General features: G+C 45.8%; 1 protein-coding gene across 1 annotated transcript; it reads left to right on the forward strand.

Moving 5' to 3' along the window:
• Window positions 1–11732: 11732 nt before the first annotated feature.
• Window positions 11733–12565, forward strand: LOC123058912 (uncharacterized). Its single transcript, XM_044481582.1, has 2 exons — window positions 11733–12014; window positions 12169–12565. Exons 1-2 carry the CDS (start codon window positions 11832–11834, stop codon window positions 12352–12354), a joined length of 369 nt encoding a protein of 122 aa, XP_044337517.1. The 5' UTR covers window positions 11733–11831; the 3' UTR covers window positions 12355–12565.
• Window positions 12566–13514: the final 949 nt, after the last annotated feature.

Genomic DNA, 13514 nt, shown 5'->3' on the forward strand with positions numbered 1-13514 from the left:
TAATCGATCGGCAACGACATCAAGTCAAAAGAATGGTGAAGTGAAAAGTTATTGGAACCAAGGGTACGACACAAACTCGAAATCAAGCTTGCTGTTCAAGGCGAAATGGTATGACGAGGAAGATCGACGTAAGTTTTAGCTCCTCATCGAAATTTGTGCTCCGGGAATAAGGACCAGGTAGCACAATTGACATTTAGCACAATAATGAATATAGCCGATCAGGCTAGGAATGACGTGATGGACTATTAAACTCCTCAACAACAAAGTACTAGAAGGTACTGAATTGTAGTGCAGATTCGATTCACTAATCGGCATTCTCGATTGACGACAACCCATAACCCGTGGAGTGATTAGTACGGGGAAAGGTACTACTTCATCAGAAATTCATAAGATGGAGTGCAATGGGTTGATATCCTCGAGATACCAGGGGGTAATATTCGAAGGTAGAACAAAATAGAGGTTGGGCAGGCTTACTGATCTGTAGGAGACAAGTACTTTAACTTGTCCGAGAAATAGAATCAAAGGAGAACAATCATGGTCAGATCCATGGTTCCAAAGGGTCAATTCACAGATACCAGATGATACTTATCAAGGAAATAGTTATTATTACAAGAAGCTTCCATGATAGGATCTACATCGTGTCCATGGGCATGAACACAAAGTTCAAGGTCGACTCCCACTTCTCTAATGCATAACCTTTCATTCACTTCTCGCCTTCAACAAAGTTGTGTTGAAATTTTATCTGACATAACAACAGTAGAGTATGACTCATGAAAACTTTCGGGTTCACACGGTTTTAGAGAATGTATACGTTCAACCCATCGGGACATCTTAGAAACATATACCACAAGCTTCAAGAGTAAATATCACCAGCTCGAGAGCAGAGCAAGGTTGAGAAAGCAGAGGATACAATTTACCAAAGGCATTATGTATCTGAGGGAAGGCTCACAAGGTTATTGAATATGAAGGATGTTGTCAGATAAAATCCAACAAAGGATCTGGTGGTCCATAAGGGATCTGATGTGAGCATCGGTACTCAACCAGAAGAAGAAAGAATGCACGAAGATCAGACTTTAGAAACAACTGACTAATTCAAGGCTCAAATGCAAAAGAATTATTAATTCTAAGACAAGGGATCAGAAGCAATGCTCTGATCAGGGATGGATAAATTGAATAGCCTTAGGGGTACAATCGATGGCAGTTTGATTGGTCAAAATTCAGCTCATTCTTAAAATGACGTCTGGGCCGAAAGGATGAATTCTGGGTTGGATTGATGATTGCGAGCATTCGCAAACATATTGGATCAAAGACTCAAAATGACGGTGACAAAGGATGCTCGTGAATATTGCTAGACATATGGAAAGTAACCATAATGCAAGCAGACAAGTATTTTCTGAGCAACAGTTGACAATGGATTATCGGCAGATCGGATAGTATTTCAAAGTATCTTGTGGATCACATGATCAACTAGGAATGAACAAATCCTCGATGAGTGTGAGGAATTATCCGTAGTGGTATTCATGTGGCAAAGAACAACAAGGCAGTAAGCTCAAAGGATTCTCGGAACAATAGAGAGAATTTCAGGGTATCTTGTAATAACAAGATCAACTGGGAAGCATCGTATGAATGGCGAGTATACGTGGTTATCCACAGGGGTTTATCGATGGAAGGGAATTGCAAAAGCGACGCCATAAAGTCTCAAGAGAACATCGGAGAGTATCTTCGGATTCTTCTGGTGCAGCAGACGATCATCTATAATAAGGGGCTCTCCAGGAGAAAGTATTATCGAGAACCAAGAGTCAGAGTTAGTAAAATCGTTTAACCCAAATAGAAGAGATGTCATAGTCCGAGAGTATAGGTTGAGGAATAAAAGATCCTACTACCACCCAATGGCGACGTTTGCCCGTAAGACACACAGCCATGTTAGTAAAAGTTTTGCAATGTCTAGACTCGACTTCGGCCAAGGAGTTGGAAAGGGGGATTCCTACAGGCAGTCGGCTCTGATACCAACTTGTGACGCCCCCAATTCGATCGTACACTAATCATACACACAAACGTGTATGATCAAGATCAGGGACTCACGGGAAGATATCACAACACAACTCTACAAATAAAATAAGTCATACAAGCATCATATTACAAGCCAGGGGCCTCGAGGGCTCGAATACAAGAGCTCGATCATAGACGAGTCAGCGGAAGCAACAATATCTGAGTACAGACATAAGTTAAACAAGTTTGCCTTAAGAAGGCTAGCATAAACTGGGATACATATCGAAAGAGGCGTAGGCCTCCTGTCTGGGATCCTCCTAAACTACTCCTGGTCGTCATCAGTGGCCTGCACGTAGTAGTAGGCACCTCCCGTGTAGTAGGAGTCGTCATCGACGGTGACATCTGGCTCCTGGACTCCATCGTCTGGTCGCGGCAATCGGGTATAGAAAGGGGAAAAGAGGGAGCAAAGCAACCATGAGTACTCATCCAAAGTACTCGCAAGCAAGGAGCTACACTACATATGTATGCATTGGTATCAAATGGAATAATGGTATCATATGTGGACTGAACTGCAGAATGCCGGAATAAGAGGGGGATAGCTAGTCCTATCGAATACTACGCTTCTGGCCACCTCCATCTTGCAGCATGTAGAAGAGAGCAGAAGGTAAGTTCACCAAGTAGCATCGCATAGCATAATCCTAACCGATGATCCTCTCCTCGTCGCCCTGTGAGAGAGCGGTCACTGGTTGTATCTGGCACTTGAAAGGGTGTATTTTATTAAGTATCCGGTTCTAGTTGTCATAAGGTCAAGGTACAACTCCAAGTCGTCCTGTTTTCGAAGATCACGGCTATTCGAATAGATTAACTTCCCTGCAGGGGTGCACCACATTTCCCAACACGCTCGATCCCCTTTGCCCGGACGCACTTTTTTGGGTCATGCCCGGCCTCGAAAGATCAACACGTCGCAGCCCTACCTAGGCACAATAGAGAGGTCAGCACGCCGGTCTAAATCCTATGCACGCAAGGGTCTGGGCCCATCACCCATTACACACCTGCACGTTGCGTACGCGGCCGGTGAGCAGACCTAGCAACCTCCATTACAAAGGAAGTTGTGTTACGCGGTCCAACCCGGCGCGTGCCGCTCAGTCGCTGAAGTCACGAAGGCTTCGGCTGATACCACGACATCGAGTGCCCATAACTGTTCGCACGTAGTTGGTTAGTGCGTATAGGCCAGTAGCCAGACTCGGATCAAATACCAAGATCTTGTTAAGCGTGTTAAGTATCCGCGAATGCCGACCAGGGCCAGGCCCACCTCTCTCCTAGGTGGTCTCAACCTGCCTTGTCGCTCTGCCTCAAAGTAATAGTTGGAGGCCATCGGGAACTCAGGCCCACCACTACCTGGATGGAGCCACCCGCCCCTTCAGCCCCCACATCAGAATCACCTGCGGGTACTCAACGAGCCGACCTGACTTTAGTCACCACCTGTATAGTATGTATATGTGTATAAGTATATACCCGTGATCACCTCCCGAGTGATCACGGCCCGATAGTATAGCATGGCAGACAGACAAGAATGTAGGGCCACTATGATAAACTAGCATCCTATACTAAGCATTTAGGATTGCGGGTAAGGTATCAGCAGTTGTAGCAGCAATGACAGGCTATGCAGCAGAATAGGATTAACAGAAAGCAGTAACATGCTACACTACTCTAATGCAAGCAGTAGAGAGAAGAGTAGGCGATATCTGGTGATCAAAGGGGGGGGGCTTGCCTGGTTGCTCTGGCAAGAGAGAGGGGTCGTCAACACCATAGTCGTACTGGGTAGCAGCGGCGTCGGTCTCGGTGTCTAGCGAGAGAAGAGGGGGAAGAAACAATAAATATTAAGCAAACAGATGCATGATGATTCATGACAAGACAAAGCGTGATGCTAGGGGTGCCCTAACGCGGTATGAGGTGGTACCGGTCAAGGGGGGAAACATCCGGGAAAATATCCCCGGGGTTTCGCGTTTTCGGACAGATGAACTGGAGGGGAAAATTGTGTGTTCGCTATGCTAGGGATGCGTGGCGGATGAACGGGCTACGTATCCGAATTCGTCTCGTTGTTCTGAGCAACTTTCATGTACATAGTTTTTCCATCCGAGCTACGGTTTATTTTATATTAATTTTAAAAGATTTAAATTAATTTTAGCATTTATTTAATTAATTTAATCCAACATTATCCAGAATAGTGTTTGCTGACGTCATCATGACGTCAGCAGTTGACCTGGTCCACCTGACATGTGGGACCCACCTGTCATTGACTGTTTAGTCTAATTACGGTTTTATTAACTTAACTAATTGATTAGATTAATTAAACAGGATTAATTAATTAATTTAATTAATTAATTAATATTTTATTTATTATTTATTTATTTTTAATTCTCTTTTTTTAATTGTTCTCAGGGGCGTGGGGCCCCCATGTCATTGGCCCTAGGGGCCAACGGGCGCTGGGCGCGGGCATCGCCCGAGTGGACGCACGGCCCGAAGCTGGCGGGTGTGGCCATGGTCGGTGCAGGGCGGCGTCGCGGGGCTAGGCGGGGTAGCAGCGGGCGTAGCGCGTGCGGGCGGTGGCCTCCAGCGAGCGGCGATGGGGGAAGCAGCAAGGAGCAACGACGGCAGCGGTGCACGGGCACGGGTAAGAGGTGGGGCGCGGCAAGGGCGCAGGCAGAGGCGGGGAATAGCGGGCGCGCGACCAGTGGAGGCGGGCGCGCGAGTGGTGCGGGACGGAGAGGAGCACGGGGAGAGAGCGGGACCGCGGCGATTGAGGGCAATCGGGCGTCGAGCGGAGCACGGGAACACGACGGGGGCACGAGCTCCAGTGAGCTCAGTCACGCCGTCGGTGATGCAGCGGCGCAAGGCGTGAAGTTGGGTTCGTGGCGACCGGAAGGGGTGCGGGCCAGAGCGCTTGACGAGCGCGGCGTCGCGATGGCGAACGCGTACGAGGCGCGGCGACCGTCCGGGGCGGGGGGGAGCGTGAGGAGGGGGAGCTCACGGGGGTTCGTAGGGGATTGGCAGTGAGCTCGGGGAGGAGTCGAGGTCGCGTCCGGCGAGGAGATGAGGACGCCGGGGCGACGTTGGGGAGGCGGTTCGGTGACGGAGAGGAGGGGCGAGGAGGCAATGACGACGGCAGGCGGCGGCGGTCCATGGCGGCAGCGCCAGGTCGCAATGGGAGGGGGAACGGGGGCAGCGGGTCGATGGGGTCGGGGCGCCGTTGCCCCGATCTGGATCGAGGGGGGAAACAGAGGGAGTGGGGATCATGGGGGTGGGGGAATTAGGGTTTCGGGGAGTAGTGGGGATATAGGCCATGGGGTAGTGGGCTGCCCGGGTGGCCGACTGGGCCGGCCTGTTGGGTCGGTTGGCCCGGGGTCTTTTTTGTGCTTTGCTTTTTTTGTGTTGTTTTTCGTTTCTTTCTTTTATTTTATTTCTTTTCTGTTTTAGCTTAGTTTCCTTATATTTTTGTTTTAGCAAAAATACCACCTAATTTGATACTACCAAATATGTCACTGCCACATTAACTAGCTACCTAATCTGAAGTAGTTTTGTAATTATTTATTATTTAAAAGTATTTAAATAATAGTTTTCGCTACTGTTTTATTCATCTTATAGCATTTAAATGTTTTATAAAAGTATGGTTTCTTCACCATAATCACTTATGCATTATCTGGTACATACCCAACATTGTAGTTTTAATATTTGAAAGCTTTTGATGTTTGCCTCCATTTTGAATTTGAATTTGAATCGGTTTCGATCTAACTCTAGATTAGCAACAGTAATCGAGGTGACATGGCATCATTAGTAGAGGTTACTGTAGCTTGATTATCCGGGCGTCACACACCTTATGCATCAAGTGCATGTCAGTCGGTGGAACCAGTCTCACGTAAGCGTATGTGTAAGGTCGGTCCGGGCTGCTTCATCCCACAATGCCGCCGGATCAAGATAAGACTAGTAACGGTAAGCAAATTGAACAAATCATCGCCCACAATTGCTTTGTGTCCTACTCGTGCATAGAATCTACGCATAGACCTAGCTCATGATGCCACTGTTGGGGAACATAGCAATAATTCAAAAAAAATCCTACGTATCACCAAGATCAATCTAGGACATACTAGCAATGAGAGAGAGGGAGTGCATCTTCATACCATTGAAGATCACTAAGCAGAAGCATTACAAGAACGCGGTTGGTGGAGTCGTACACGTAGCGATTCAGATCGCGGTCGATTCCGATCTAAGCGCCGAATAATGACGTCTCCGCGTTCAACACACGTACAGCCCGGGAACGTCTCCTCCTTCTTGATCCAGCAAGGGGAGAGGAGAAGTTGAGGGAGAACTCCGACAGCACGACGTCGTGGTGGTGATGGAGCTCGTGGTTCTCCGCCACGGCTTCGCCAAGCGCTACGGAGGAGGAGGACGTGTAGGAAAGGGGGAGGGGCTGTGCCAGGGGAAGGGTGCGGCTGCCCTCTCTCTCCCTCACTATATATAGGGGGAAGGGGGTGGAGGAGGCGCCCTAGGGTTTCCTAGGGGAGGGACGGTGGCCATAGGGGAAACCCTAGATGGGTTTGGGCGCCCCCGCCCCTAGGAAACTTGCCCCCCAAGCCGGGACGGGTGGCTGCCCTAGGGGAGGCGCCCCCACCTCTCCAGATTACGTGAGATGGGGTGGAAGGGATGCTCAGCCCCTTAGTGGGCTGATGTGCCCCCTCCCCTTGGCCCATAAGGCCCCCCAACGCTTGCCGGGGCCTCCGAAACCCCTTTCGGACACGCTGGTCGTCACCCGGTACCCCCGGAACAATTCCGGACTCCAATACCCTTTATCCAATATATCAATCTTCACCTCCGGACCATTCCGGAACTCCTCGTCACGTCCGGGATCTCATCCGGGACTCCGAACAACCTTTGGTAACCACATACTATTTCCCATAACAACTCTAGCGTCACTGAACCTTAAGTGTGTAGACCCTACGGGTTCGGGAACCATGCAGACATGACTGAGAAACCTATCCGGCCAATAACCAATAGCGGGATCTGGATACCCATATTGGCTCCCACATGTTCCATGATGATCTCATCGGATGAACCACGATGTCGGAGATTCAATCAATCATGTATACAATTCCCTTTGTCTATCAGTATGTTACTTGCCCGAGATTCGATCGTCGATATCCCCATACCTCGTTCAATCTTGTTACTGGCAAGTCTCTTTACTCATTCCGTAACGCATGATCCCGTGCCTAACTCCTTAGTCACATTGAGCTCATTATGATGATGCATTACCGAGTGGACCCAGAGATACCTCTCTGTCATACGGAGTGACAAATCCCAGTCTCGATTCGTGCCAACCCAACAGACACTTTCAGAGATACCTATAGTGCACCTTTATAGCCACCCAGTTACGTTGTGACGTTTGGTACACCCAAAGCATACCTACGGTATCCGGGAGTTGCACAATTTCATGGTCTAAGGAAATGATACTTGACATTAGAAAAGCTTTAGCAAACGAACTTCGCGATCTTCTGCTACGCTTAAGATTGGGTCTTGTCCATCACATCATTCTCCTAATGATGTGATCCCGTTATCAATGACATCCAATGTCCATGGTCAGGAAACCATAACCATCTATTGATCAACGAGCTAGTCAACTAGAGGCTTACTAGGGACATGTTGTGGTCTATCTATTCACACATGTATTACGGTTTCCGGTTAATACAATTATAATATGAAAAATAGACAATTATCATGAACAAGGAAATATAATAATAACCATTTTATTATTGCCTCTAGGGCATATTTCCAACACCAAAAACCCTCAGGGTTAACTTGGATCAAAAGTTTTGCTGCCGCAGGCCTCTGTAGCCACCGAAAACCAATCTAGACCCCGTTCCGGCACTCCACCGGAGGGGGGAATCATCACCGGTGGCCATCTTCATCATCCCGATGGGCACCACAATGAGGAGGGAGTAGTCCACCCTCGGGGCTGAGGGTTTGTACCAGTAGCTATGTGTTTAATCTCTCTGTCTCTCTCGTCTTCTTGAAATTTCACGATCTTGATGTATTGCGGGCTTTGTTAATATAGTCAGATCATATGGTGTTTCCCCCTCTTTATCTTGTTGTGATGAATTGAGTTTTCCCTTTGAGATTTCGTTTTATCGGATTGAATACTTTTATGGATTTGAGAGCACTTGATATATGTCTTGCATATGAATACTTGTGGTGACAATGGGTATCATATTGATTCACTTGATATGTGTTTTGGTACTCAACTCGCGGATTCCCGAGGTGACATTGGGTAATCTACGCAAAGGGGTTGATGCACGTTCTTGTCTTTGTTTCTCCGGTAGAAATCTTGGGGTACTCTTTGAGGTTCTCTGTGATGGATTGAGTATTATGAATATGAAATTATTTGGTATTATTTTAGTACGAACTCTTGGATAGATCGATCGGAAAGAATAGCTTCAAGATGGTTCGTACCCTACAAACAATTTCTTCTTATGTTCTCTGCTAGATAGGAACGTTGTTAGTATGAATTCTTTGAATATCCAAAATGCTAATGATGATGGCACAAGTCATGACAAAAATGTTTCTTATAAGCATGTCAATTTTTATGGAGTGCATAAAGTTTGTGAAGACGTGCCTTCCGGGAGATCGGCGGCAGGGAAGATCAAAACCTTAGCGGCAGCGAGTCGCCTCCAGGAGGAAAGAGAAAACCAAACGAGAGGGAAAAAGATGATCGCCGGTGTATGGCCGAAAAGGTTTAGGCTTAAGTTTGGTCCACAACTCACACCTCTCTCCCCTTTGATACATTCTAATGGGCCGGCCCAACTAAGGCATGAGCGGGGAAGCTCCCTCCCGTGCTCCCGGCTTTGTGACGCTTCTGGAAGCTTTTGATAGGTTTTTCTGTTGTTTGTGGTTTTTCTGGACCAGTTTGTGTCTAGTTATTTATTTGACTTTATTTTTATTTTTTATAATGCGTGAAATTTTTTTGAAGTCATAATTATTTCAAATCCGATATTTGTTTTTCAATCTTGTGATTTTTTTCAGATTTTTTAATTTCTTTCCCTCAAAATTCATGAACTTTTCCAAATTCCCAATTTCCCCCCAAATTTCTGTATTTTTTTCTAAAAATTCGTAAACTCTTTTATTTTCGCCAACTATTTATAAATTGGTGACATATTTTTAAATTTATGATCTTTACAAAATCATTTTTTTAAAAATTCATGAATATTTTACATTTTTGCAAAATTTTCTTGATTTTATGAAGTAAATTTCCTTTTGAACCTGGGAAGTTTTTTCAAATCCCTGAACTGTTTTCAAATTCACAAAAAACATCAAATTCTGCGAACAAAATTTTCAAATCCATGAACCATTTTTTGCGGGGATATCCATGAACGCCAGGGCTCCTGCCGAGAATTTCCATGAACGCTCAGGCCCGGATATCCCCGAGAATTTACATTTTTACATTTTTTGCGGGGAACAAAATTTCGGCAAGATTTCAATTTTTGGTAGAATTTCGGTCGTTTTTCGTTCAAATTTTGCTCATTTTTCGTTCAATAATTCAATTTTTGATTCAGTATTTTCGTCCGGAATTTTCTGAAAAAATCCGAAATTACCGAAATTCGCCCATTTCGTCTGGCGACGGTAAAATTTGCAAAACGAAATCCAAATCCTTGCTTTCGACACTATTCGGCGCGCGTGGGGCAAGGAGGGCGACTGGGAGCTGCCCTTTGAAGGTCGCGGCCTCGTCACCCCCGAGCTCGGCGGCCTCTGCTTCGGCCTGTGCCCCAAGGAGAACTGCCTGTGTGCCTGCGACATGCAGCAGTCCCCGCCGGCGGTCCGGTACGTGTGGGAGGAGACGCGGCCACCGTGCCCTCCGTCCGGCACCCGTTTCTGCTTCTACCCACAAGAACAAACCTTGATCTATCTTGGGAATGGAAAGTTTTGCATCTCATGGAGCATGGGATTCGGTAACCAGCAGGCGCCCCTGCGCCCCGCCATCTTGTTGACGGGCCTGCAAGTCCTCACCTCCGCTGTCGGCAAGCTCCGGGTTGTCAACCACAAGGTTCGCTTCTATCAGATGCCAAGCCAGGGGACGTTTGCACATGCTCTTCAGCCTGACTTGTTAAATTAACAGGGAATTCGTCCTATTAGTCCGTCGTTCGTTGTGTGGATACAATTGTAATTAGCACCTTGTAGTAGTTTGGCAATCGACTGAATTCAAATTTAGCGTCACACTAATTTACACTCAATGACAGCTCTGAAAATCCATGTAATTTTGCAGTCACAGTTGAGTCTTGAGTGATATGTAACTTTTGTCCGGGTCAAAGTTTGACTTCTCAAAAATTCTATACAAACTATATTATAAATCGGGGGGCTTTTTAGAAAGTTGACCTATGGCAGATCTGACATCAACGAATGTACAAAATTGATACTTGATTTATAGAATATATATACCCACAGTAGTTGTTATATGCTCTAGTTATTGCATATTTAAGTGAGTGAATCAAGCATAAAAATAAAAAAGAAAAAATATATTTATACGAATCTTAATGTAAGATCAATGACATATGACTTAGATGTGCAATAATTATGGTACTTTAGCAAAACTGTTGTTATATACTCCCTTTGTCTCAAATCATGCATGACTCAACTTTATACCAAAGTTAGTACAATGTTGAGTCACTTATGAAACAGAGTTAGTACTAGTGAGCGCAAGGGTATTGGCGTATTGCCCAACATAAAAAGTAAAGGCCATTGTTTATGAAATTAAACAAAATCTTACATGATGTTAGTGTCAAATCATTCGCATCTGAAATTGCCTACATGGACACCCCAGGGACAGGTACATCGTTTGACGTGGTATCGTTGTTGAGCGCGATCGCTCGCTATCTGAGAATAAAGTATTTGTTTTAAATGAGACAGGAGATCAATGTAGTTTCTTTTAAGCGGATTACTCCCTTCAAAATACCATCCATCGTCTTTGTTAAAGTATGGAATTCATCGGGTGACCGATTTGGTCAACGTGTCAGCAACCCGCCATGGCGCGACGCATCCTGGGGACCCACACCCCTTCATGTCCTCCTACCACATACACTGCATTGAATCAGACGTCGCACCTAGACTTATCTCCCTATCTCACACACCCCGCCGCCGATAGAACAACTCTCCTCATGCGTGTATCTTTGCAGCGTATTAACCCTCATCCCAACCTCCTTCTAGCCCGCATTAAGGGCGGGCGTACACGGACAGTTTGAGGGTCCACTTTAAAGATACGCTAATGTCGAGGGAGGTAGGATTGTGTGTGAGACCCACTGACGCGTGGCGTGTGGGGAGCAGTGTGGGGAGCACGACTGATTGAGAGCATGTTCAATGCAACGATGCTTATACAGGGGCTTAGGATCTGAGTTTTTTTCCACAAGCGCCTAGGCGCTAGTAGCAAGCGCTAGGATGTGATTTTTGTACGTAATTTCTAAGCGCTTGACTCCTACTTGGGCATCGATGCCAGAAATAGAGCCGGGAATAACTTGGAAACTGCCACAAGAGATAGGATTTAATTTCTAGCGTCCCTAGCTTAGCGCCTGCGTTGTATGTGCCCGGATGCGCGTGATCGGGCGCCCCATCAGAGTCTTTTCCTAACGAACAGATGGGGATGGTTTAAATGGCGCTCGTCGAGATCAAACAGAGATCGATCATGCTACGTCCGGGTTACCAGCCGTCACATGCAACAACCCGGTTGATTTCGTGCACGGCTATCCTCCGTACGGTCCAAATACCCACCGCAAAAGAAAAGAAAAAAACAATACAAATCAACCTGGATGGCCCGCGGCATGGAGGGATTAGGCGACGATGGGGACGTGGCCCTCGGCCACCCGCTGATCGACGACCTCGAGCGTGGGCAGAGGAAGCTGCCGCCGGAGAGAAGGGATCCACGACCGTCGCCGGCGGCCACAAGACCACCACCCCGTGACAAGTGCGCCTCCTGCAAGATGTTCACCAAGGTGCGTACGGCAGAAGCAGATCGAGATCGTACTTTAAGTACTCCTACTTCAACCGATCTTCAATTCACGTTCAATTATGCTCTGGGTCCAGTGGTCAAATTGGCCATGGTTGCACTCCTCTCACACGGTCACACCCGTCTCTTTGTCATTGCAGGGTTTTCTGGTTACCCTGGGGACCGTGTTGATCACCGAGTTTGTCCTGGGCGGCTTGATTCCCAAGAGAGCACCGCATCCCCTCTTGGTGTTGTTATGTTCGCCCTTTTATCCTATTGTCTGTGCTGGGCTTATCATGCTGATTGCCAACTGTGAAACGTCAGAATCAGACATTCAGGACGACTAGGTAAAACAGAAATAGCTAGGCTAGGGTAAGTTGATGGGAGCTGCTAAACCTCTTCTTCATTCTCTAGCTAGATATTTAGGGGCGTTCTTTCTTGTTGTACTTTATAGAATTGTACTTTCTATAAACAATTGTAATACGATTGTATTAGGTCACCAATAAGACGTTTTATAGGTTACTAAAAGCAGCGATCTAAAACGTCTTACATTTATTTACGGAGGGGGCATTTCTTTCAAAAAAAAATCGATGTGGTTTGTTTGAATACCTGTAATGACAATATTCTTCCACAGTTCGGCTAAAACTCATTCAACTGAGATTTGGCAAAGTCTCAGACATCCCTGTTGTCTTCGTATACTTGTGTTTCAAGATTCATGTGTTTTGTGCAAGCTGGGACGGTTGTTGTGTTGTGTCGGCTAGCAGGGACGTCCATATATGATTGTGGCCCTTTTGTCCAATCTGAGTTTTATGGTGAAAGTGCTCTTTTGATCCCAAGCTCACATGCTCCCTCGTGAACAGTAAAGTAAAAAAATCTTCAAAAAAATGATTTTTTTTGTGATAACCATTGATGAATATTTTCACTGCATGCAATTTTTTTTTATGAAATGACAATTGTGGAAATGTGGGCATAAAAAAAATCGATGCTCCAAAAATGCTTCCAACAATAGTCTTTTTGAAGCATCAATTTTATTTTTTGCCCATATTTCCACGAATGTCATTTCATCACAAATTTTGTGTGCAATGAAAACATCCGTCAATGTTTATCATAATGTTTTTTGAAATTTTTGTACTATTTTTCAATTTTTACTGTTCATGAGGGAGCATGTGAGCTCAGGTGCAAAAACTCCACGTCGAAGGAGGATGGAGAGTTGAAGACTAGAGAGGATGCGTTTGTTGTGGAGTGCGTTTATGAAAGACAAGGGAAGATGGGTGTGGCGGTGGCCATCGTTGTTGTGTGAGTTGGGAGTCTCTATCAACTTCAACATTTCAAAAACATGTTCATGAAATTGGTATTCGACGGCTTCAAGATATGCAAGTATCAAGGGGAGTATCTTTCTGAAATACTCATGTTCAAAGCATCAAATTATACTTTTTTTCTTTATCAGTTTACCTTTTCAAGTTCTCATCAAGGTTTTTTAATGAGGTAATATCAAAATAAAATCATA

The sequence above is a fragment of the Triticum aestivum genome, chromosome 3A (genome assembly GCF_018294505.1).
Source record: "Triticum aestivum cultivar Chinese Spring chromosome 3A, IWGSC CS RefSeq v2.1, whole genome shotgun sequence".
NCBI lineage: Eukaryota > Viridiplantae > Streptophyta > Magnoliopsida > Poales > Poaceae > Triticum > Triticum aestivum.